General features: G+C 39.4%; 1 protein-coding gene across 1 annotated transcript; it reads left to right on the top strand.

The window, feature by feature from the left end:
* Nucleotides 1-1,880: 1,880 nt before the first annotated feature.
* Nucleotides 1,881-27,481, top strand: LGSN (lengsin, lens protein with glutamine synthetase domain). The gene is made up of 4 exons (XM_077812126.1): nt 1,881-1,910; nt 9,812-10,817; nt 23,021-23,199; nt 26,282-27,481. Exons 1-4 carry the CDS (start codon nt 1,881-1,883, stop codon nt 27,479-27,481), a joined length of 2,415 nt encoding a protein of 804 aa, XP_077668252.1.
* Nucleotides 27,482-27,765: the final 284 nt, after the last annotated feature.

The raw sequence follows: 27,765 nt of genomic DNA, 5'->3' as shown, positions 1-27,765 counted from the left end.
CATCTCACAAGCTAAGCAGGGCCAGGTAAGCACTTTACTGTAGCACTTGAAATTAAGGTGTAAATGGATGCACACAGGGTGGAGCTCACGAGCCCCACAGACACGGGCTGTGGCACATTCAGAGGCTCACAGACCCATTTCCTGTACCCCAGCAGTCATCTTCCCCTGACCCCAGTACACAGTGGGATGCACACTGCACTGGGGACACATATAAGAAATGGTGGTGGGGTGGAATCTTACTGTGCAGTGCTACTTAAATAAGTTGTTTAAATTACATTGGACAGACACAGATGTATCAAAACGTGCTAACTTTAAGCAAATAAATAATCCCACTGGAGTCAATGTGCTCAAAGTTAGGTAGGTGCTTAAATTCTTTGCTTGATCAGGACCTTAATTACTATTTTTATGGGTTCAGTCAGAGATGATGCATTCAGGGGGGCATGCACCCTCCACTCCCCCTCCCTCCCCCAAAGTTGCTGCTTGGCTTGTACTGAGCATGCTCCCATGGACTGAGCATGCTCAGTAAAATCTGCTGAAGCTGCTGCCCTTACTCTTCCCACCCCCCATTTTCCACAAGTATGGGTTGTCTCTGTGTACAGTTTTACAAATACAGTTTTAGTTCCACTTATAAAAACAATATCTTAAATCAGTTAAATTGAATTGTAACTCTGAATTAAGCATGATGGTTACACACTATGAAACCAGGTTACTGAGTGGCTGTCAGCAGGCATGTAGTCAGCAAAGTTTTGTATTGTACTGTCCACTTACAATATTCTCCTCTTCTCTGATGTTGAGTCAGCTAGAGGACCTTGCATAAATTCCAATTAAACATTAGCCTTTGAATTCCTTTTCGCCCTAATAAACAATACAGAAAAATCTATGTACAAGTGTGACACGGGTGGGCGAGGTAATATCTGACATTTGACCAACTTCTGTAGGTGAGAGAGACAAGCTCAGAGCACTAGTAGCACCTTGGTCGCGTAGGGAATTTAATAACAGAGAAGGTTACAAGCTTCATTGGAATCAATTAACCTGTCATGGTGGGGATTGTTGACACTTGGGAGCAATGGCTGGACCTAATGAGTTAATTCGCTCAGTCAGAGAAAGATATATGATTGGTTGGAACAGGAAGTAAGGGGGACACTTACTGAGCTGGGGGTAGTGGAGATAGTTAAGTGGAAGGTGCCTCCTGACAATGCCTGCTATGTTCTGCCATGCTGGAATCCAACGATTAAAGGTACACATGGGGAAAGAAAGAACTGTGTGTATGTTGTGAATAAGAGACCATGCAAACGGGTAGCTGAGCGAGCACTGAATTCTGACAGATCTCTGAAGTCTTTTTATGGGGGGAAAGCAGAAATAATCAAATGCTTCAACATTAATGAGTGACACAAGCACTCAGAATTACAATCTGGTGCTACACTTTGTTCTTGCAATGTGCTTTTCCTTTCAAATTTTTGTCTATGTGCCTCAACAACGTATTGTTGTTATTAATGCCCAATAAAGGTTTTACCTCTAAGGAATCTAACAATAGATTCTATTCCAGAATAAAAATGGTTCATTGCATAACAAAAACCTTTTGTGGGGAAAAAAAGTTGAGCAAAACAGTTTTATGCTCAGTTCTCTTTTGTTTTCAGGCAGTCAGCTAGAAATGTGCATTTGTCAGTTTACTACTTTAACACTATTCCAGAAAATTGCCATGACACATGAGGGTTTGCTTTTTATCTTTCATCATCTGCCCTGGATTTCTGGGAAAAGAACCTTATAGAAATTCTGTTCAAACTAACCTTTATTGTAGCTGCACCTATAAATACTGGGTGCAATTTTATTACAAGGCAGTTACCATTTCTCATGGTGACTTGAACCAGAATGTGCTGGAGATGGACAAGGAGGAAGAGCTCACTCATCAGGTAAGACATTGATTGTGAATGGTTTCCACACAGACCTGTCAATACAAAATATTTTCTTATTTCTGGTTATTTTCTGGCTGTGAGTGGAACAACATCTCATCCTACTTTTAGTGCAGAGCTTTTGATCTATACACAAGGGACACGTTGTGTTCTGAGTTAACAGTGGGTCAGAGAGACACAGGGAGAGGGAACAGAGTCTCTAGTACCAGGCAATAATCCCCCCAAACTTGCTTTTTGAAATTCGGTCTGTTTATTCTAGCATCTGACATCTTCCATTCTTTATCAGAAGCCCCTGAATCAGAGGGCCAAATTCTTATCCTATTTACACGTGTAAATCCAGAGTGACACCACTGATGTCATGGAGTTACTACATGTCCTGGGCCAAGAACTGACCTGAGTTACATTCGTGATAATCTGGAACACTTCTGTTGACATCAGTGGAGTCGCTCAGGATTTATACTGGTGTATTTGAAAGCAGAATCTGACCCAGGAACTGCAGTATGTGCTTTCAGGGGAGTAATATATATATATTACATGTTATTTTGAATAGATTATAGGAAGTCTTATTATGAAAATGTGAAAAAAATTGCGTTTCAGTAAGGTATTGAGAAACAGTTAAAGTGGCTTGGATGTCATGGTGGATCCAGCCTTCCCATGGCTGCTGGACTCTTATCAGATACTCAATATTGCCAGAGATGCACCTTGTCTGAGTCACTGACTTTCTCTGTGCCCATATATTAAATGAGTCACAGAAGTTAGATAGAAAGAACTATTAGATCATTAAGTCCATCCCCCTGTCTTCCAAACAGAAGGTGAACCAGATATTGATGCTAGACTTGGAGCCTGGTTTGGCTCTCACTTACACCAGTGTAAGTTGGAAGTAACTGTACCACAACGACATTATACTGGTGTAAAAACCACTGGTAAGGCAGGATTGGGTCCTTCATTTGGAACTCATACCGCCACAGAGCACTTTCCTCATGGTGTAGGTGGCAATATACAAATGGAAGTGCTTGCAAGAAATCGTGCACTGCTACCAGCTTTACAAGGACAAGCCTGCTGCATGGGAGCAGTTTCAGAATTAAAAGCCTTCAGAAGCTAATCTGATAATTGCATGTTTAATGCGAAGCCTTAGTATGGGAGTAAGACTATGGCAATGAGGTATGTGAAAATAAACGGACTGAAGATGTGAATTACATTAATTGCCAGACCTTTCCACATGAAGTAAAGTAATAGTCCTGGTGTCCAAGGTGGTACCACTAGTGCATCCCCTTGGTATGAGGGTGGCCTCCCTCTCATCCCCAATGACCCTCTCTGGCTCTAGGTGTCACTGTGGCACTGAGTTTGAGTGCAATCTTTCAGCTGCAAGTCTTAGGGATGTGTTTCCCCCCTCATGGGTATGACTGCAGTCTGAAATAAAAGAAAAGGCAAACAAAATAATCCTGCAGCCCACAGTCTGGGTTCATCCCACTGTTCCTTGAAGAGCACAAAGGTAAATCGTCTCTGTGAAGGGGGCTGCGTTCTAACACCCCGAGTGTCTGAGAGGCTCAGGCTGGGCGTCTTGGGCTCTAATGAAAAACAAAGCAAAGCAAAAGTGGTCTCTCCACCTCTCAAGAGGGTCCAGGTGGCAGCAGCTCTTCAGCAACTATATGGGTAATTAGCCCCTGCTCTGTGAGGCCAAGGAGTTCTAGCTCTGCTTCCCTCTGAATGCCACCCTCCACTGGGGTTGGATCCTCCCTTTTAAGGAGATGTTCCTCTCCACATTTGACAGGCCTTACAGTTGCACCAGGCTGGGGCTGATTATGCCCAGCAGAGCTATTTAACTCTTTCCTGACTGGGGTGGTCACGACAGAACTCTGGATCCCCCATCAGATCCCAATTTCATTATATGGAAGAAAAGAGGGACCAAGAGTGACTGAGACAAACTGGAGTTGGTCAAAAGTGCATTTGACTAAGTGTATGCTAGTGGTGGGTTTGCATCTTTTTTGTTGTTGTTGTGGATAGTCCAGTAAAAGGTGAATTAGATTAGACATACAATAATTCCTGCTAGAGCTACACCATTGCCACTCTCCCCTTTCACCATGATACAGGACTGTCAGGGTTTCTTCCCCACTCTGAACTCTAGGGTGCAGATGTGGGGACATGCATGAAAGACCCCCTAAGCTTATTTCTACCACCTTAGGTTAAAACTTCCCCAAGGCACAAAGTCCTTGCCCTTGGATGATGTAAAATGCTGCCACCACCAAGTGTTTTAGGCAAAGAACAGGAAAAGGACCATTTGGAGTTCCTGTTTCCCCAAAATATCCTCCAAGCCCTTACACCCCTTTTCCTGGGGTGGCTTGAGATAAACAAGATGAGCACAAACCCCTTGGATTTTTAAGACCCAAAAACCCAATCAGATTTCGAAAGATCAGAACTTTATTAGAACAACAACAACAACAAAAAAGATAAGAGAACAACTCTGTAAGATCAGAATGGAAGATAATCTTACAGGCAGTCAGATTCAAAACATAGAGAATCCCTCTAGGCAAAACCTTAAGTTACAAAAAGACATAAAAACAGGAATACACATTCCCTCCAGCACAGTGAATTGACAAGCCAAAACAAAGAAAAACGTAACGCATTTTCTAGCTAGATTTCTTACTAACTTTACAGGAGTTGAAGGGCTTGCATCCTTGATCTGTTCCCGGCAAAGGTATCACACAAACAGACAGACAAAAGCCTTCCCCCCGCCCTCCAAATTTGAAAGTATCTTGTCCCCTCCTTGGTCATTTTGGGTCAGGTGCCAGACAGGTTACCTGAGCTTCTTAACCCTTTACAGGTAAAAGGATTTTGCCTCTGGCCAGGAAGGATTTTATAGCACTGTATACAGAAAGGTGGTTACCCTTCCCTTTATATTTATAACAAGGACCCTTTTACAATTGTTCATCCATAACTGCTGGGGAATCTTCTTAAACTACTTTATTTTCCCTCCCCACCTTCTTCCTCTCAAATGCCACAGTAGAAGCTCATTTATATATATTTGCCAATGCATTTTGATGGAATTTTATATAAATCCTATGGTTGACTAAGAGACTTACATCAGGTCACAAAGCAAACGGAAAGCAGGAGAAAAATACAAGCTTCCTTCGTCCCAGCCATTAAATCTGTCTTGTATAAAATTGCAGACATATTATTAAACTGCTGTAGATGTTTCTTAGGGCAAAAGTTCAAGAATTTACTTGAATTTTCACCTGCCTAACACAATACAATTCTCAGCAGTTGGTGTCTCCCCCCGCATTCCCGCCCCAAAAGGCAATACTGTTCACTTCCAAATGTTTTCAGACTGATGGATGCAGTTTGTGGATTGCCTTTTTTGCAGTGCTGTATATTATAGTACAGTTAATCCCCATTTCAGAGCTTTTATAATGTTTAAAGAATAACCTACATCGATTAAGAAAATTTTCTTCCGATTTAAGTGCCTTACCTTACTGCATAGCATAAAGTGTGTGTCAGTTGTTGGAGCTTGATAGTATGCTAGAACTGGCATGCAATTGGACTGCCCAGGGTAGAGGTGGCAATTTCACATGCTCTAATGTCAAAAATTGTATTTGATGACACTTTCTGCACTCATCACCACTTCCTATATGTTCCTGCAACAAGAGCAATGAAAGGCAGCACAGGAGAATGCTAGATATTCAGATGCTACCCTACAAGTATGCCGCAGTATACCTATTTGAGGGTAGCAATTGGGGATTTGCATTGAGGATTTAGCCTTGATTGCAGCCATTGGTATCCAGCCAATAGAATAACTGCACTGGAGGAAACCTATAGTGTAGATGGGCAAAGGTCCTGTTCACACTGATGAAGGTTATCCCTGCTTGAAACTGGAGTAAGTGCCACCAGTGTCAATATCAACTATTCACTAGGGGTTGCAGAGGTGCAGCTATACCAAAAGCTGTAATTGGGGCCAATCTTTAGGGTAGACATGACCTGGTCTGGAATTTGGTCTCATGTAGAAGGAATATAGCTTTTCCCTGGACAGCTAAACTCTCTCATAGCCCTAGCCCTCTCATAAATACAAATGAACATTTCAATTTTTAATATGAGAGAATGCTGCATTAGGACATGGAAAGAAAAATAGGTCCATTTATTTCATTGCAGAAATCTAAAGTTTAAAAATCTTTCCAAATGAACTTCCATATTTTATGTATAGATAGATGGATATACATATATCTTTGAGTTTATTCATAGGGGGTGACATTCATCCCAGTGCAAAGGGACAAGAGAAGGTACCCCTGGAGCCTCATGTTAGAGACCTGAATAGTGCTAGGTCTTGTGTTCTCAGCATCATAGAAAATTTCACCCTGTGAGTGGGGTGTTTTTTTTAAAAAAAGGTGTGCCGCTTTGAGGGAAATGGGTACAGTTTCCCTTCAAAGACTGGTAAATATCTGTCCCAAGGTCCCAGTTTCTTTTATGGAATAAAAATCCTTGACACAGTCCCCAGATCTGTAAGATCTTAGATCTTGCACTGGGACCTTTCTGTTAGTAGAAATATATGTAGCCAGCAATTTCCCTCATATCTATTAATTGGAAGGGGTTATTCCTTGCAGTACGGATTATAACTTGTGTTTATGAAAATGTTTAGAATGCATTACTGTGGATGGATGGTTTTCTCATATTGTATATTTGATCTGAAGTGATCCTATTATGTCTAGCAAACACAAATGTGTTGTCATACAGAACTGAAAGTACATGGTCAGATCTCCTGATTGCTGTCAGCATCACTACCATAGTTACATTCAATTTATATACTTTTCAGAGATCAGTACTGTGGACATCATGCTAGAATTGAATTCTGCTTCAGCTGACATATCCAAGAGTAGATTAAAGTTTTTTGAAACGGACAGCCTTGAACAGTATAGGACTGCATTAGGAAGCACAGAAGAGAAATACAGATGTTGTTATGAATAAGTTAACGGTTTCAAATTATTCAGAAAACAAAGGAATTTTAAAGGCTGAGTTAAAAAAAGAAATCACTTAGAAAAGATTATATTTTTATGATGTCAGGCTCTGCCAGGGAAAGAGGGTCTAACGTTTCAGTAAATTCTTTAAAAATACAGTCATGTCAAGAACATTTCTTAGCTTGATCTCTTTTCTCTTTTTTGTTTCAAAGAAAATTTTTCTATTCGTAGAATCCCCTTGGAAAGTTGGAAAACATCTTTTTATTTCCTATTGATTTTGTGCCTTTTCCCATTTGGCAAACATCGTCCCTCATATTCCCCAGTCAATTTCCTCTATCGCTAATGGGGAAGTTTAAATGTATGTGGCTTTTTAGTTTGCTTCCTTGTTTCCAGCAGCTGCAATGTTGGCACAGCTCTAAGAACTGGGCCTGTTTATTACTGGGGGTCAAACGAGCAAAAAATATAGTAACTTTTTGACAGACAGATGCATTAAAGGAGAACAGTATATTTTAAATGAAAATTCAGGTAAGCAAAACTTCTGTGCTGAATGCTCCCACTAAAGACTTTTAATTGCACCTGGACATCATAAGGAAGCCAGTGTAGAGATCTGAGCACAGGTGTCATGTGCTTCTAGTGGCTTGTCCTACTTAGAAGGTTGACAGCCAGCTGTATACTATAGTAGCAGAAGCTTCAGGGTGGCATTTATAGGTCGTACTAAATAGAGCACACTACGGTAGTCTAAAGTGAGGAGGAGAGAGGTTTGAAAGACTATTATGAGGTCTGTTTTAGGAGAGGACAAGTCACACCTCTTGGCCAGACAGTGCTGGACAAAGGTACAATGGGCCATCATTGCTAATCAAAGAGTAGTGAGGGATCCTAGATAAAAGCAAGCCATTAATCATGTTGGCAGAAGATAGGCAAATGTTACTGACAATATGAGCTACAGACACCACTGTCTATTGTTCTAAATGTTTCCATCTGCCAATAAACAACTTGTTTGTCTTATCTAGACTAGTATCCAACTTGCTTTCGTCCAGGCCCCTATTTCTTTCAGACACCACAGAAAACAATGAAAGTGCAGAATATAAATTTGGAGAGTTTGATGGCATAGATCTGAATGTCTTCAGTATATTGATAAAACTCAAACTCAGAACATTTAATGATTTCCCAGTAGCTTTTTATCTATACATTCAAGGCTGATTCAAGCAAACCAAGGAGACCTTGGCTAAGTCATTTAGTCCCATATATACATTTAAAGTAAAAGTTGCTATTGTGTCATATTTGTTGTTGTTTGTTATAATAGTGTAGTTTTATTTTGGGATGTTCCTAATTTCCAGCCGGCTTCCCCCCCACTGAATGCTATGTATTTCTGCAGACTCGAATGTCATGTGTGTGCTGCATGTGTAAAATCCTCTCTATATTGTTAATGCTATTTAAAAAAAGCAAGCTAGCTGTTTGAACTGTTGGCTTTAACTTTGTTATTACTGCTCGTTGCGGCTTTACCCTCATTTGCTGCTAGGACATCCCTAAAGTTTCTTGCTCCCCAGATGGCATCTTTAGAGAAGGGAAAATTATATGCCTGGTAATTCTGTTTCTTTGAAGTTATCATCTTGCAGGATTCTCACTCCTCCCGTTGATAAGGTTACTTTTCATGAGGCTTTTCTCTCACACCTTTTTTTGTCTTTCCCTGAGGCACATTTTTGATCATTTCAAATTTGTGTTTCATTCTGGGTGATTTGCCTGTGCTAAGTAGGAGAAACTGAACAGAACATAGATTTCATAGAATTTAAGGCCAGAAGGGACTGTTATTTCATCTAGTATGACCTCCTATATGTCACAGGTTATTAAATTGTACCTAATTACCTCTGTATTGAGCCCAGTATCATAACTTGTATTTGGCTAAGGCATATTCTCCAGAAGGGCACCCACTCCTGATTTGAAGACATCAAGAGATGGATCACTTCCCTTGGTAGTTTGTTCCAGTGGTTGGTCACCCTTAAAAATATATGCCTTATTTCCAATTTGAATTTGTCTGGCTTTAGCTTCAAGCCACTGGTTCTTGTTATGCTTTTCTCAACCAGATTAAAGAGCCCTTTAAATGTGGTATTTTCTCCCTTTGCAGTTACTCACACACTAATCTAGTCACCTTTCAATCTTCTTTTCAATAAACTAAACAGGTTGAGTTTTTTAAGTCTGTCACTGCAAGGTATTTTCTCCAGCCCTCAAATAATTTGGGGGGCTCTTTTCTGAATCCACTCCAGTTTTTCCACATCCTTTTTAAAATGAGGACACCAGAATTGTACAGTATTCCCAAATTGATCTCACCAATGCCATATACAGAGGTAAAATCACCTCTCTACTCCCCTGAATATACATATCCAGGGATCACATTTGCCCATTTGCCACAGCATCACACCGGGAGCTCATGTTCAGTTACTTGTCCGGTTTGACTCCTAAATCCTTTTCAAAGTCAATTCTTTCCCAGATACAGTTCCCCATTCTGTAGTTATGGTCTGCATTCATTGTTCCTAGATGTATTAATTTAGCATTTGGCTGTATTAAAAACACATTTTGTTCACATTTAAAGGACATTTATGCTTGGCAAGGGGTGGCACATACTAGGCAGCAGAGAATCCAGCTTGCACTGTACCCTGTTAAACCTGCCCTCAATGGTCAAAATACCTGAAGAATAGGGATCTGAACCAGTCTTGCTCTAAAGGAGCTAAAACCTCAAAATGAGAATCCTTCAAGAGGATATCTTCAGAGAAGCTGAATTATATGAAAATTATACGGAAATTATAGGTAATTTCCCCCATAGAACTCCTTTTCAGCAAGAAATAACAGAAGTCCCATGTGATAATAAAATGCAGCTGTTGGTGTTACTTCCTGTCTTGTGTTACTCTACCCTTGTTTCATTCATGCATATTATTTGGCTGTATATTTTGTTGATGATTACAGAACACAGTTGGAAATGACAATGATGAAGATGATGGCGGCAGTATATGTGGTTTAAAAAGGACAAGAGGAGTCAAAGTCACTGCAAAATACATTCTCCCATTAGAATGTGAGAAAATGGAGATCTCCCACCCTACAAACACCCCAGATCATTCTTATCTGCAAAGAGCAACTGGTCATGTAGAACTACCTGCAAGTCCATCCCTTCAAAAACCATCTAATTTCCCTAACACACAAGATGAAAAGGGGGGCGGAAATGGGAGCTTCCCTATAGAAGTCACTGTGAAAGACAACATATTGAGGAAAACAGAAGTCCACAAAGATGATGAAGGTGGGAGAAGAGTGGTAGAAAGAGAGGTGGAGACACCTGAGGGAATACAGACATCAAGCAAAGGGAATCAGCCTTTGGGAATGGAGCCTGAAAGCAAAGAAGAAAAATCTGGGGGTTCAGATATAGCAAGCACAGAAGATAAATCTGGAGTGACAGAGACAGCAAGTAATGAGGACAAATGTGGGGGAACAGAAGATGAAGAGGAGGATGCAACAGAGAAAGAGAATAAAGGTAATAACTTAGCAATCCAGGAAAAAAGCATTGAAGCATCTTTCATGCTGGGGTCTCGAGTTTCCAAACAAACATTGCAAGAGCTGAAAAACCTACTCAGAAGCAGTCCTCTGCTTGGCAACAGGGCCAAATACACTGGCAAGCAGAGCAGAACTTCTTCCCATATACGTCTGCAAAAACCCAATGAAAAAGCAGTTGACAAACAGGGTAGATCCTTTGAGTCTCTTTCTCTTAATTTTGGAGGGGAGAATCGAAAGCTCCACTGTATAGACAATTATGTAGCAGGGCTGCCAAACAAGCCCCTCTTGGTTCACAGCTCTGCTGGGTCTGATCAGCAACAATCAGAAGGCAGCAACATGGAGCATCCCAGTAGGAGGCAACCACCAGCTTATAAAAACACAGGCAGCATGCCAGGAATTAAATTCGACCCTTCTCCTGACCAGACTGGTAAGACGTTAAACTATCACCTACTGTATCACTCAAGAACGCAGTTAAATTGTTTAGAAAAACCCTAAATCTCTTGTCAGCATTCATGTTAGACAATTGGCAATAGCAGTTACTGTACATGTGACTGGACTTGATCAAAAGTTTTACAGTACTTCCAGCCTGCTTCTTCTATAGCAAGGTGCTTACAAAGCCTGACTGCCTGCCATAAACTGCTATGCACAAGTGGTCATGTCTTGTTCACTAAAAATTGAAATATTTTCTCATTTACACTGAACATAGGCAACATTTTCCATAGGTCTGCTAGTCACTGGAAAGCCTTGAAATCTTCTGAGTTTCTTGAAATTTCCTTTTTGTTAATATTTCCAGCAGTGAAAATTGCTTCCATGTAGGGATGATGTTTTCAATTATTAGTCCTAAGAGGACTGGAATGCCAAAACATCTAATAGGAAGAATAGTGTAAGAAAAGCAAATTAAACAGAAAGCGTACACATATCTTCATGCTGTTCAATAAGACAATTTGGAAAGTGTGTTTGTAAAGCCAATTAATTGCTACTAACAGACTGTGGTTTCTTTGAAGTAATAAAAATTAAACTACTGGGCTAGCAGGATCAGTAAACGGAAAGTTATTATTAGCTATAATGAGTTTGAGCAGGTTAGTTGTTATGCTGGGAAGTGGTCAACAGCACAAACAATATTGTTAGTGGGCATCGTTAGGTCACAGGCTAATACGAATGTAGGAGGATGATACTCAGATCGCTTTACTAGCTTATAAGACAGGGCAAATAATTTCCATCTATGATATACTTTTAACCATGTTAGAAAACATTATTACCCTTGCCAATAGTTGATATAACTAGATCCATGATTTAGTATCATGTGACTCATTGTAAAGCTACCTAACATCTTAAAAAATCTGCTTTCTGAGGTGTAGAGGATTTGCTAAAGATGCTCTGACAAACAGGCAAGTTTGCAGATGCCAAACAATTCAAGCCACAGGAAGAATTTTTGTAATCACCCAAGTTAAGTTTTGAGCAGGACACGTGGATGCATAAATACTTGTGTGCTGCTATTCTTAATTGAGTGAATTAAATCCTAAAAGGTAATCTTTTAAAGAGAGGATGCTTCAGAAGTATAGAACAATGAAAATACATATTGCGGCCAGCTTTCACTGTGATCATGTTTAATGTATGAGATCAGTAGACAGCCAAGCGGATTTTTTCTGCATAGACTATTTCCTCTTTCCCTTCTAGATTATTTTACATATTTGCATTAATGAAAGGCCAGTGGAATTCATTACCAAATCCTTCAGATTGCCACTATTTTCCCCTTAGTTCATAAAGCCAATTCCTAAATTGCAAAATGAGAATAGGAATAATTTCTTCAGCATTCCATAGTCCTTTTTGCTTCATAAATATGTGCTGTTTTAAACTCCAACTGCATCATTGTATGCAATGTTGTTGTAGGTGCATTGGTCCCAGGATATTAGATAAACAAGGTGTGGGAGGTAATATCTTATCTTGGACCAACTTCTGTTGGTCAGAGAGAGACAAGCTTTTGAGCTTACGCAGATCAGGTCTGAAGAACAACTCTATGTAAGACTGAAAGCTTGTCCAATAAAACATATTACCTCACCCACCTTGTCTCAGCTGCATCATTGACCATTATGCGAATTATAGTTCAAAACCTATGTAAGGAAGCTATAAGGAAAGGGAGAGCTTGTTTTGCCAAATGTAGAACTCACCTGGATTTAAAAACACAATTCAGAATTCTTGTGAACCCAGGTTTCATTTGCCTTTGGTGAAGCAGAAGTTCGAAGTTCCTGCATATTTTTTGTACATTTGCACTGATACTGCTGTCCCAGAGATAGGGTAAGACTTACTTAAAACATAAGCATAACAATGGTTTTCATTTAGTTAGAAATATGTAGTTTGAAATTTTATTTTCACTGAAAAACTGCAGCTTAAATTAAGGGAGAAAAGTTTTACAATACAAGAAAAAGTTAAACGAAATCCAAAATATTGCAGTTGACCTACTCTCACAACGTATTTATAATGGACTAAATCCTGCAGTCTTTACACAGTTCCTAACCAATATCCTACTGGCACCAGCAGGAGCATTGTTAGTTTAAAGAGTATTAGATTTATCCCAAAATGTTTTATTTTATAATTAAATTATTATTCATTTTGATTTTATTTAGCTAACAGCCTGAGCCAAAACCTCAGAAATGAACACAAATTAGAGGGGGAGGAGGGTTGTCTTGAAATGCAAACCCTTATTCAAATCCATATTTTGCAAATGCTTCATATACTTAAAGTGGGTCAAATCAAAAGCTTTCTTCCAAAACCTTCCCAGAGTTTGGGGTGCCAAAATCTAGATATGGAACCAAATTGTGTCTTCTATCCTACCTCTAATTTTTTAATGTGGAGTCAAACACGTTACATAATTTAAATATTATAACATATCCATTGCCTTCTAGGAACTGATTTGTTACTATGCTGGACACAACACACTTCAGAACTTCATGACAAGAGCAAGGATAGAACTCAGATCTTACTGTTCTAAAAGCAGAGGGTTCTATCACTTGAATAAAGGAGAACCTCCTTCGGCAATCAAAATTCTTATTCCATTCAGTAGAGAGGAATGAGATACATCCACACTAGTCACTTCACTAAGGGCTTGGCTACACTTGCACTTGTAGAGCGCTGGGAGTTAAACAAGCCTTCGGAGACCGCAGCAAGGAAAACGCTGCCATGTGTTTACAGTGGCAGCTGCACGCGCACTGGCATGGCCACATTAGCAGCTCTTGCAACACCACAAGGAGCAGTGCATTGTGGTAGCTACCCCAGTGTGCAAGTGGCTGCAACATGCTTTTCAAATGGCGGGGGGTGGAGTGTGACAGGGAGTGTGTTGTGTGTATGTGGGAGGAGAGACAGTGTGATTTGGGGGGCAGAGAGTGTGTCAGCATGCTGTCTTGTAAGTTCAGACAACAGCAGACCCCCTCTGCCCACACACACACTCACAACAGCAGCATTCTACACTAATGGTTTGCTTTGTCCTGGAGCAGATAAGCATGCCATCTGTCAGAAACGGAGCTTTGAAAGGGGATATCCGCATGCCTGCAGACGATTTCAAAACAATGAGAAGAGTGGCCACTTGACTTCAGGGGATTATGGGATGTTTCTGGAGGCCAGTCACAGTGCAGTAATGCAACACCTCGTCCACACTGACGCCCGGGCGTTTCAGCCGGGGTGCAGCAAGCTTTATGCTCCTCGTGGAGGTGGATTACCAGGAGCGCTCCAGCTACAGAGTCCAGGCGCTCTACGTGCCTTGCCAGTGTGGACACCTCAGGAGTTAGGGCGCCCGGGGCTGCTTTAATGCGCTCTAACTTGCAAGTGGTAGCCAAGCCCTAATAACCCTCTAAAAATAACTAGTCTACTCATCCTTCCCTTAAAGATTTTTGCAAATTGCATAATACAGCCAGCCACTGTATTTCTCCCCCTCACAGTTATTGTCCTGCACACATTCATCATCGACCCTCCTTCCCCCCACCGCACAGAAAAAAAATCAGAACTGAGACAACAGAAGAGTGCTCAAATTCACAGTCAATTATATGGAAAAAATACTTTGACCTAGAAAATGAAGCAAGATGTTTCAGCCAGCTAGAGAAATTATTCCTTGGGTATTGTCAGTTAGACCAGATCTGAAACTACAGCTTCTTGAAAACAGTGCATCACCGTAGAAACATGGAAGGTGTCAAGTGCTGGTAATTATGCAAACATTTTCATTTACATAAGTTTATGTATTTGCATAAGCACTTATATATGATAATAGCATGCACTTATGCAAATAGAGTTCACTCCAAGCTAGACATTAGTAATCAAAAGCCTCCTAGGCTTTTCAGAGACGCTAGGGAGATAAGTAGAAAGAGAGGCCTCTGACACTGAAGAGATGAAATTTATTTAGTGTATACAATATAAAACCAGTTCATAGGCAATAGCAGTCTGGAATGTAATATGACCACTTCCTTTCACTTGTCTCACTTTAAAATGTTTATTAATAATGACAACTTATGGAAGTCCTTACTCACTTTTTCAATCTTTATTTGAGCAACACTCCCATTGATCTCAGATACACAATCAAGTGGCTAAAGCAGGACACAACTGGTCACTGACCTGCTGTAGCCGATGGCCTCAGCACCTCACCCATCAAATCTGTGCCACACTAAGGCCCCACTTTGCAGCCTGGCCTTCCCAGATGCTGTGTCACTCACTATCCCTGAGCTCCGCTGTAGTCAGTAAGCATGCCCAGGAGCTGCTGAAGCCTCTGCCCTCCTTAGCTCTGCTCCTACCAACGGTGTGCACAGTTTGTAATGTGTATACAGCTGTTGGTGCCACTAAATGTTGGAAAAGTTCAACTTCAACCGGGACAGGTGGGCCAAAACAGGCCAGTCCCCTGAAAATGGCGCTGTTGAGAGGTATGACAGCTTGAGAGGGAATCCCATCCTTCTGGTCACCATGGACCTCTCCACCGTGCAGCCTGTTTTAGGTGGGTAGTGTGCTAGGAGCAGGCTTTAGCCCTATATACCAAACTTCCCACATAGTCCTCAGTGAGGCCAAAATCTCATTCAAGTCAGTGATATTTTGCATGATTGCAGACTGTGGGACTGGATCTGTAGAACTGGGCAGTTAGTGCACAGGTCCCAATTAACAGGACCAGGTTTCTTGACCATACTCTGCCTTTACAGACATGCCAATGAGAATGTGGTACTGTGTGTGTGACCAGTACCCAATTGTTAGCAGTTTGGGACATTCTTAAAGGAACAGAGTGCTATTCTTCAGATCAATTCCATGCATTCTTAAAAACCCACTTACTTCAGTGGGAATTTGGGGTGCACAAGGAAAGGAGGATTGAGCCCTTCAGACAATTATGTAAAATGCCTAAAAATAGTAGCCTAAGAAATTAAAAAATGCTTAAATTTACTAAAAGTTCCTCTGCTAAGTTCTCATTTCAATGAACATTATGTAAAATGGATGACTGAATACATGAATTATTAAAGTATGGAGTCTGTCAGTTCTGCAAGTGTTTTTTCTCCCTTAGTAAATGACCTTATATTAAGTCATTTATTACTATGTATGAAACTAAGTAACAAATCACTCACAAACCCTATCTAGTATTTAAATTAAGGATTGAAGTATGAAAAGTATTCAGCATCTAGGACTTACTCCCGTTGATGTTAAGGAGTTATGCCATTGACTTCAATTAAAGCTGGAGCTTGCTGTTGGTTACAAAAGTCCTGCTCAGCCCTGCATTCATATACAGCTTGAAAAGCACTGATAATAATGGTTCTGCCATGCATGCTTGAGCAGCCACAGAGAGGTTGTTCCGGAGACTTTATATGACCTAGCTCTCTTGCCATTACATTAGCGTATCTCCTTCTTACTGTGGGGGTTCCTCAGGACTATGTTCTTGGTCTACTCTTCTTCTCTTTCCATCCTGTGTCATCTGATCTGTTCACATGTCTTCCCTCTGTTGATGATTTAGAAATCCTACTGTTGGATCGCTAACATGTCTCCCTTCAACCAATCTATATCTTAGCCTGTTTCTCTGACATCTCTTCCTCAATATCTCGTTGTCATCTTTAACTTACATGGTCAAAACTCAGCTCCTCTTTGTTGAGAAAACCATTATACTCCTTGTTACTTAGGCTCTTCTCCTTGTCCCTCCTGTTCAGGCCGCATACAAATTCTGACATTTCTTCCTTCACACTATCTGTAAGGTTTGAGCCTGTTTTTCAGTATAGACAGCAAAAACTCTAATCAAGACCTTATCTTCCTTCTTGTTCACTATATGGTACTATGCTATACTCTCTTGGTTCTCCATGATAGTATCACCTTCCATGGGGGTGGGGGGCTAGAGAGAGGCAGGGAATTTTTTGCTGATACATTCTAATAATGACTTAATATTTTCAATATGTTCGTTCTTTGTCGCCTAATATTTTGTTTTCATTTTTGACTGCTGCTGCACATGGAACAGAGATTTTCACTGCACTGTTCACAATGAGGTTCAGACTTTTTCCTGAATTTTGTTGTTAATTTAGAACCCATCAAGGTGTCAGAGCAGTGCAAATTATTTGTTGAAAAACTGAAAACCTCAAACCATTTTTGTTTTGCTTTCAACAATCAAAACTCTGAAAATTTTTGTACAAACTCCCATTTAATCAAAAAGCCATTCTCATAAAAAAAAAAAAACCAGAAATTTAAACTGGGTGCAGTCATTACACAAATCAATAACACTATTTCAGTTACAATCTGGGTCCTGTTTGGTAACCCTATTTTAAAGAACTATAGTAGAAAAGAGGGAGTTCAGAGAATGGAAATAAGAATAATTAATGGCAGGAAAAAAGTCTCATTTGAAGAGAGATTCAAAAGCTAGGGAAACTGTTTACTTCAGAGAGGGAACAAGGGGATAAAGGTGTACAAAATAATGACTGGTATAGAGAAGTTTGAATAGAAGCACCCAATCTACCCTACCTACAATGAGAAGAGACATTTAATGAAAGTGAGGCAACAAATTTAAAACTAAAAAGAAAATACTCTTTTTTCATAGAATGCACACTTACTTTTTTTGCCCCCACACAAAGCACAATTCGTTTGTGGAATCCATTGTCACTGGATATAATTGTGGCCAAGAGTTTAGCAGGATTTAACTTTCATATGGATAATAAGAACATCCAGATTTAGATTACTAAGGTTTAAAAAGTAAAAGTAAAACAAAACCCCCAAAAGTTTGGAAGGGATATTAACCATCATGCTTCAGACCATAAGACAACCTCTAAGTAACAGGTATTAGGAAGAAAATTTCCCTCCATGCAGATTTTTCACACCTTCCTTTGAAGCATCTGGTACTGGCCACTGTCAGAGACAGGATACTGGACTAGACGAATCACTAATCTGAAGTGGTATGACAACTCCTGTGTGGTCTATGGTTTATTTTTATTTCCCCTAAAGCTATATTTCTACTTCAGGTCATGTAAAGAAAAAAGGTCCTTAATTTTATATCAGATTTTCATGATACCATATGACCCAACAGAGTTTTCAGTATCAGTACATTTGTTAGGTCAGCTTTCTTTATCCTTGCTATATTCCTATGCAACAGGTAGTAAAGTGGTCCTTCTGTTCTGTTCATTTGTCCAGCACTTAACTACTTAAGAGCTAATAAATTGTTCACTTCAATGTTATGTGATTCGATTAGCAATCATGGGATAGAAATTCCTTTGAACAACCAGAGAATGACTCACTGACACTGGATGTGGGCATTGTCTTCTGGCAAGGTGCTTCCTGATCACTGAAAAAACCAAATCCAACACCAACTCTAGGCACATGAGCAACTGATATGTTCAAATCCTTTCATCCTACTTGATGTCCAATACTAATGATTTGGATAAGATAGGCTAGTCTTTCTTGATGTTAACAGATTAGGCAGTAGAATTTTCTTAGAAATATTTTGTAGTGATTCAAAGCCAATAGCAGGGGGGCTGGGGTTGCATATTTAATAGGCCAAATTACAAAGTCCCTACTCTGTTTTCTCTTCAGTAGGAGATGGAGTTTTGCCTGAGCAAGGACTAAGGAAAAACTAAGTAGTGAATGCTTTTCTATATGCTACTGTTTTATTATAAACGTGAAGAAATGTGGTTTTGCTTCATAAAAATTGCCCAATATGACTCATTTGCTTTTTTAAGGAATCAAATCTAAAAGGGAAATCCAAAGTTCCTTTAATTTAATTATTATATTTCTTGATAATTTGCCAAGAACATGATAGGCATGGATAATTTGCATATATATTTACATAAATAGATTTTACAAAATGGATTTGAATTGGAAACTGAATTGGGAACTGAAAAACTGAGTTTGACTCCAGATTTTATCACTCAGGTTCCTTTATTTGGCATACAGCAAAGCTATACTGAGTTGATCAGGCTCAAGCATCGTGGGTGAGTATAGGACATACCACACATCCAAACTTACACAGAAAACCTCTTCCTTTATATATGTTTACAAATTATATTGCATTTAATATACATTGCATCACATGTTTCAGGATTGGCTCTTTACATTCCAGGTTTATCTTGTGCATTATCCCTAGCATCAGTGTGTTCTCCCTAGCATCTGGGTGTTCCTGTTTATCTTAGCTAGTACAGACATCCTGACTCCAGCATACTGCTTAGTAAGCCCCTATTTACAACTTAACCTTCCATTCACCTTCCCAGTCATGCCCACTAAGAAATGAGGCAAGTTACTGATTTCAAACTAGGCCTACTGAAATGATGCCCATTATTTCTTACATATAGCGAATAGTGAAAATTGTACATGTTCCTTTACAAAATACACAGAAAGATAATATGCTTTGGGAGAAGGAGAATTATTGTTATTCATTATTTATTAATTATTCAAAAACAAAAAAGTCCTTCAATTTAAAATCCAATTAAGATGGCTAAACAATAACAATGTTCTTATGTATCATATAATTTACAATATCCAAGCAATTCAAAAAAAGAAAATGAATAGTTAAAGGACATAATAAAAGTTAAACTGATCATATGAGGTTTGATCCAAACCCACTTAAGTCAATGGGAAACTTCAGTTACATATAATTATCAGTAAACAATATATATTGTTGGTGAAGAACTTTTAGGTCTTGTTTTTGAGCTCCATTATGTTATATTCAATTGGAAAAGCGTCTAAGTGTTGATTTATGGTAAAATTACATATGTATGAGTCTTTGCATTTAAAGCTGTTTTATATGTCAGTGTACGTACAGTATATCTGTTTCTTTTTCAGACTGGTTTTGTGTTGTGTTTATATTTTGGGATTACAGAAGAAAGAATAATATTTTTTTTGGATCAAAGTTAAGTGTATTGCATTGTGATGAACTACACACATAGTTATACTTGACAAGTGTTTATTATGTGTGACATACAAGATTTCAGACAGAAGCTATTTTAAAATCTGAATCTCAAAAAGTGTTTACAGAGTTTAAACCAAAAATTCAGAAAACATTCTAATTGTCAGTTAAAGTTTACCTGAAAAATATGAGAGAAAGAGGATTTTTTTTTAGTTCATAAAAATGGGAAAAACAGCCTTTTAAGAGAACTATGATTTGAACCCTAACTAGTGAGAACCTACCATGTCTGAGGAATAAAAGCACAGCTATAGAGCCAGAGCTAGAGCCCTGTTCCTACAGCCACAAAAACAAAACAAAAAAACAACAAACTCCCACACACCAAAAAACAAACAAACAAACAAACGGGTTTCTACCACTTGAGATAAAGGAGAATGTTTTAGCTGTCATATATAGAAGGACTCTTATGTTCTTTTTAAGTTACAACCACGCAATATGAAGTAACGATAATAAACACATGGTGCGTGCTGATGCTCACACAGAAGTCAAACCTAGTAATTTTCAGTAAAAATCTAGGTTCCAAGGCAAATTTATAGGATAATAAAATAGGTTTATAATGGAAACTGGTTGTGACCTTAACTATAGAGAGAGCACTGCCTCTCCATAATTATTTTATTATTTATCAAGAATCCAAAAACGTTCTAGGTACCTGTTTGTGACTTTTGCTCTTTACACAACAAACATTGTACAAAGGAACCAGAAATGTGGTGTCAGGGTTCCCTCCCCACTCTGAACTCTAAGGTACAGATGTGGGGACCCGCATGAAAGACCCCCTAAGCTTATTCTTACCAGCTTAGGTTAAAAACTTTCCCAAGGCACAAATTTTGCTTTGTCCTTGAACAGTATGCTGCCACCACCAAGTGATTTAGACAAAGAACAGGAAAAGGACCACCTGGAGTTCCTATTTCCCCAAAATATCCCCCCAAGCCCTTACACCCCCTTTCCTGGGGAGGCTTGAGAATAAACAAGATGAGCACAAACCCCTTGGATTTTTAAGACTCAAAAAACCCAATCAGATTCTTAAAAATCAGAACTTTATTAGAAGAACAACAACAACAAAAAAAAAAAGGATAAGAGAACAATTCTGTAAGATCAGAATGGAAGATAATCTTACAGGCAGTCAGATTCAAACATAGAGAATCCCTCTAGGTAAAACCTTAAGTTAGAAAAAGACACAAAAACAGGAATACACATTTCCTCCAGCACAGCGAATTTCACAAGCCAAAACAAAGAAAACACAATGCATTTTCTAGCTAGATTACTTACTAACTTTACAGGAGTTGGAGGGCTTGCATCCTTGATCTGTTCCCAGCAAAGGTATCACACAGACAGACAAAAGCCTTTCCTCCCCCTCTAGATTTGAAAGTATCTTGTCCCTTCCTTGGTCATTTTGGGTCAGGTGCCAGACAGGTTACCTGAGCTTCTTAACCCTTTACAGGTGAAAGGACTTTGCCTCTGGCCAGGAGGGATTTTATAGCACTGTATACAAAAAGGTGGTTACCCTTCCCTTTATATTTATGACATGTGGGGTCCGATTAACTCTTTATTGAAGATACACAACATGAAAGCCTTCCTACATATACACACATCTGTTCAAGTGAGGTTCTGGCAGCTCCTAAGTCGTCGAACATGCTGACCGACGTTAGAGAAGTCACAAATTAATTAAACAGATACTATAGTATTCTTATTCCCTACAATTCCTAAAAGTCAGAGAAATGATAAGTCACCTCCTTGAAGAGCTTACAGTTGAAATACACAAAAAACACGAAGACAGCATGAGGGGAAAAAGATGGAACATATTTATTACTATTTTTCCTTCCCTTCATTCTTATTATTTTATTTTTTTCTACCATTTTATTTTGGTTTAACCACCTGCCTATGTTTTTGGTTGCCTTTCTCCCACAATACCCCAATAAAACATATCACCTCCCTCTTAATTTTACGCACCACATGCCCCCATTATGACTGGTAATATAGCACCTAGCACAGTCGAGTTCTAGTCCCTCATGAGGGCTCCTGGCCCTGTGGTAATACAAATAATAATGATACTTGCTGCTTTCCAGTCAGAAACTGACCAAAGGTTGATCCACTGATATCTGAGTGCTCGGAGCAGCCTGTGGTCATGATGGCTGCTGCCATCTCTATCTCCCTATGAGGATGTTGGACTTTCAAAAAATCTCTCCTATGGACAAGGAACACTATTTTCTAACACTACTGAAGTCTTAGCATCAAATTCTGTTCTCAGTTACACTTTAATTCCAAATGAAGTTCACAGTTTATAGAGTCTAATTAAATACAGAATAATAATAATAGTAATAAATAAAACTTAGAGAGTGGAATTGGAAGCCAGTTGGCAGGGATCAGGACATCTGTCAGAGTAAGCTGCTAGCCTTGATTCTCTGCTCCACCAGTTATTCATGAGTATAACACCATTAATTTTGATAGGGTTACAAAGGCACAGATCAAGTGTAACAGAGGAGAATGATGCCCAGTACTATCTCCAGGGAGAGGTGGCAAATCTAGAGAGCATGCCTTCACAGTCCTTCTCTCTGTGGAGGGAGAGATTACAGGCCACCTCAGAATCCTGCTGTATTTGGAAGGGGTTAGAAGACAACTGGGGTCTTCTCTCTACAATTCCAGACCTATGCATGATTGTTGGGGTGGGGAGGGCAACAGGTAGGTGATTTTCAAGGTCACAAGCGGAAGTAAAGCACCTAACTTCCATTGACTTTCATTGGGAGTTAGGTATCTGTCTGTCCTTTGTGCCATTGAAAATCTCCCTCATTAGATTAATAGGCTCCACACTTAGAAGTTCTCTACTGCAGCACATGCTCCCCCCATGACTATCGGACTATGCACAGAGACCGTGTAAGTGGATTTATAAAACACTTGCAGAAAATAACAGTCATTGTACTGGTTCTCCAGGACAAAAGTATACATCATTATCTAGACTGTCCTCTTCCAAAATGTTCGCAAGTGGCAAACCTTCTTCCCATTTGTTTTCCCAGTAGGTAATTCATAGTTGAAAGAAAAAAAGTCAAGTTTCTATCAAGCGTTGTCAGTTTTGGTTGGACATATTCCTGGAGATTTAATCACATGACATAATCTTTAATTAATTCCTGGAGACTCCAGGCCAATCCTATTATTATATCACATTTTGTCCTTCTAATGCTTTTTAGTGAAACAGCTTGTAATGACAGCATTATTAAGTTTGTCTGACATAAACACTGCTTTTTATTTTAAAGATCACAGCAGAGAGCCTGACGTAAACAACCCTGGAAGTCAATTTTCCCTTCGCCTGGTCTCGCTTATTGAACACATTAAACAACAGATGGACAGAGACAATATTCAGTTTGTTAGATTTGAAGCAACTGACCTGCATGGAGTGTCAAGATCCAAGAGCATTCCTTCTCGTTTTTTTCATGTAAGTTTTTCTGCCTCTCATACTCTTATCAGGTCTCATGGCCCTGCCCTTATTGCTGTGATACATTTCCTCATAATTTGTGCACCAATTTAAACCGGCAACAAATCAAACATTCCTCCCCTCCCCCCATCCCGATTAGTACTTCCCAAGGATTTGGGCTTTTCTCATTACCCTGAAGCATCATTTCTCTGCCCTGCAGAAATACAAATCTAATTAAGATGGTAATTTCAGTACTTTCCACATCCAATAATCTCCCTCCATGGAATTATCTTTTCACATTTACCACAGTTATAAAGATTCTGTTTTACTTGACACGAATAGATTGCAAGACAAGACCCAAGAGAAAATATCAAAACAAACAAAAATGATTAGATGAAAATCATTTCAGTTATGAAGTATTCTCTTTTCAACAATCACATCATATAAGAAAATATTATAGGGTTGCATGATTGCTTAGTAATATTTCCTATACTGATAGAGGAAATAAGAGTCAAATAAGAGTCAAATTATGAAGCTCTTGATAGCATGCATATATATCCTGATCTTTAACCTTTTTTCCCCTCTGATCCTTAACGTGGGTGATTAAGGCTGTATTTCCACTCTCATATTACTGTGAATATTTCACATTCTACTGCACAATCACAAAAAAGAAATCAACGTGGCAGAAAATTTAATGCTTTTATTTCAAGCATCTTTTGATGCTAACACCATTTTCTCATTATTTTGCTTTTAGGTTTTGCTGCAACCTTTTAACTCTAGCACTTAGATGCAATTTACTCTTGATGTCATTTGATGTTATTAGAAATAAACTTTTTTTTCAGTTAGTGTAATGCTTTTGAAAGGCGGTGGGTAGTAGCACCATCTTTTTCAATCATTAACTCACAATACAGGTGCCCATCTCAGCTTATTCAAAGTTATCTGTTGCACTCACATTATTCACTGACCTCCATGTATATCCTCAAGCATTTTAAAAACAGAAAAAACTTTTATATTTCAAGAGAAATCATAAAAAGAAAAGGAGTACTTGTGGCACCTTAGAGACTAACCAGTTTATTTGAGCATGAGCTTTCGTGAGCTACAGCTCATAGCTCACGAAAGCTCATGCTCAAATAAACTGGTTAGTCTCTAAGGTGCCACAAGTACTCCTTTTCTTTTTGCGAATACAGACTAACACGGCTGTTACTCTGAAAAGAGAAATCATGTAGCTTTTTATGAATGGGGCTGTAAAGTGGTCACCCTCAACAATTTTTCAGTGTTGCCTTTGATAACTAGATGACCTTACCATGGTGATCACCATATTGCTTCGTACAGGTGATGGGATAACAGAATCATAGAATATCAGGGTTGGAAGGGACCTCAGAGGTCATCTAGTCCAACCCCCTGCTCAAAGCAGGACCAATCCCCAATTTTTGCCCCGATCCCTAAATGGCCCCCTCAAGGATTGAGCTCACAACCCTGGATTTAGCAGGCCAATGCTCAAGCCACTGAGCTATTCCTCCCCCCACATAGTATAGGGACTATATAGGGAATTTTGTGACTACTGTGGTAACATTATCTAGTTATCAAAAAGAAAGGAAAAATATGGTTCTCAATGTATATAGTTTGAAATAGAAGAGCTCTATGTAGTTTGAAGACTTGTACCTTCCAGTAACAGAGTCCCCAGGTCCAATAAAAGATATTACCTTACCTACCTTGAATCAGTAATTTTGGTAAGAATTATTTGCTTACAATCAAAGCTAATTTTAATATTTGGTAAAGGGAAAAGTTAAGAAACTTCTGTCCACTTCAGGGGAGAAAGTGTTGTATCATTCACTTTAGTCTTGAAATCTCAGCAGTTCCATTCCAGTCAGTCAATCCACCTAGATAGTGATCCTTTCTCAGGGCAGTGGGAGACGATTCACTAAAAAATTAGGGTTAGTTTCAGTCCAGACTATCTGTGGCCTTCCCACAGGCAAACTGTATAAAAACTTTCTCTGGCTTCCACACTGCTAAAAAGGCTCACTTGTTCTTCTGCTTTCTCTCTCTCTATAGACATATACATATATAAATAAAAGAACAGGTTCACAAAAATATATTTGTATTGGCCTTGCATGGGTTTCCACAACATAGAACTGTAGCACAATATTAAGCTAGATTTTCAGATGATGTAACTTGGTATAATTCCAGTGGAACTATACCAGTTTGCACCAGCTGAAGATCTGGCTCTGAGATACCTTCAGGGGGTTCTTCATCAAAGATACAGTTATTATAATTCCCATATCAGTCTTGTCTGCACTTGATTTATGCATTGTCCCCATGCATGTCAATAGGAGTGACCTACGCAAATGAAGTAGCAATTCGTTGATCCAGCTGTCTGCATGATGTTTAAAGAAGGCACTGAGGTGTTAGAATTATTTAACGTCTTGAGGCTGTTTCCTATTTTTTACTGAAACAAAGTCAGCTAAGTATAAATCTAAGCTTCAGGTGTGAAAAGTCCATATTCCCTGTAACAAGTTCACATCCTGGCAGAGCTGGTGCAGTTGTTTGTCACCGAAGGTAGACAAAGTGAGTGTAATGGGGTTTCAAGGGAACCCAGCCCCAGATTCTCCACTGCCTTGTGTGGTCATTTACATCTGTGCAAAGTGGATGTAAAATGCCAGTATTATGTTCGGAAAATTCTCTTGCGCCAGCCTTTGACATCCAGTTTTGCACTTGCTTTGCCCAGGTGTAAATGACTAGATAAAGGGTAAAACAGTGGAGAATGGGGCCCGAAGTCCTGTCAGTTCTGCACAGACATTATTAATGATTATTATTATTATTTTTTAAACATAGCAGAGATTTGCATACAACGTTGCTCAACACTTTCCCTCCTTACACTTATGCACCAGCTGGTTGCCACCCTCCAGAGGTAGCTACATGATAATGGTGCTCAACACACAATCTATAGTTTCTGGAGCACTTTTTGATTCTTTGAGGAGAAAGGTCCTATGGGCAAATGCTGAAATCTTTACTTAAGATTTGGGCATATTATATTATATATGTAAAATATTACTAAAGTTCATCTGTCAAAGACTCAGTAATCCATTACTCTCCCCTTGTTTAGGAAAAGGCAATCTATGGTGTGTCCATGCCCAGAGGATACCTCGAACTGACCCTGAATCCTAAGGACAGTGAAGTGGACCACATAAGTGCAACCAATTTTAATTGTGACATACTCCTGAGCCCGGATTTATCAACATTTAGAGTTCTACCATGGACTGAACAAACTGCTAGAGTGATATGTGATTCCTTCACTATACTGGGAACCCCTCTATTGACCTCACCCAGGCACATTGCCAAACAACAGCTGAGACAACTTCAGGACAATGGATTGTCATTGCGCTCTGCCTTCACCTATGAATTTTGCATTTATGGCATTGCTGAGATTGTAAATTCAAAGACAATATCTTTTCCTACAGCAAGCATACTCAATAGTTATGACCAGTCTTTCATTCAGGAACTCATTGAAGGAATGTATCACGCTGGTGCCAACATTGAGAGCTTCTCTTCTTCCACTTGGCCTGGACAGATGGAGATCTCTTTTCATCCAGAGTTTGGCATAGGTGCCGCTGACACTGCCTTCACCTTCAGAACAGGCACTAAAGAAGTGGCAAAAAAGTACAACTACATTGCAAGTTTTTTCACAGAGAACGGGTTCTACAATTCGGGGATTCTGTCACATAGTCTGTGGGATTTCAGTGGCCAAAAGAATTTGTTTTCTGTTGACTGGGGGGTTCAGGCACTTACCGATGTTGGAAAGAATTGGCTGGCAGGGCTCTTGGTACATTCCAAAGCTCTCAGCTGCCTGATGGCTCCTACGGTCAGCTGCCGTAAACGCTATTCCAAATATGGTAAGGAATCAAAAGAATTTGTGACTGCAAAATGGGCATTTAATGATAATAGCTGTGCCTTTAACATTAAATGTCATGGTGCAAAAGGTGCTCAGATAGACAACAAGCTAGGTTCAGCTACAGCAAACCCCTATCTGGTGCTTGCTGCTACTATTGCGGCAGGCCTGGATGGAGTAAAGAGAAAACTTAACTTCCAGGATGTGTCAGAAGAGAACCAGAACACTGCTCAGTTGAAATTTGCAGCAATCCCTCTGAAACTAGAAGATGCTCTTGCTGCACTTGAGGAAGATTTGTGCCTTAGGGAAGCACTGGGTGATACCTTTATTCGATACTTTGTTGCCATGAAACATTATGAGTTGGAAACTGAACAAACGGATGCAGAACGGAATAAATTTTTAGAATATTTTATTTAGAATCAATTAAAGAAAACCCATCTTAATTGTTAGAAAAAATTAAATCTGAAATAATGCTGTGTAAATGCTTCAAGATTAATAGAAAAACATAATTGGAAATTAGAACTATTTATAAATGTTTACTAATGTTTTCTCCCCCACCATCTAATTTTTTAATATAGTAGGTGGTGACTGCATGTTCCTGTATGGGTGGACTCAACAAACTGGAGAACTGGTGTTGATGAACTAGAGCTAAGAGGCTTTTAATTTTTATTCTAATTTCTAAGAACACCTTAACCAAGAAT

The sequence above is a fragment of the Eretmochelys imbricata genome, chromosome 3 (genome assembly GCF_965152235.1).
Source record: "Eretmochelys imbricata isolate rEreImb1 chromosome 3, rEreImb1.hap1, whole genome shotgun sequence".
NCBI classification, from domain to species: Eukaryota; Metazoa; Chordata; order Testudines; family Cheloniidae; genus Eretmochelys; species Eretmochelys imbricata.
The sequence above is the reverse complement of the archived record's forward strand: the minus strand, read 5'-3'. Positions and strand labels throughout refer to the sequence as shown.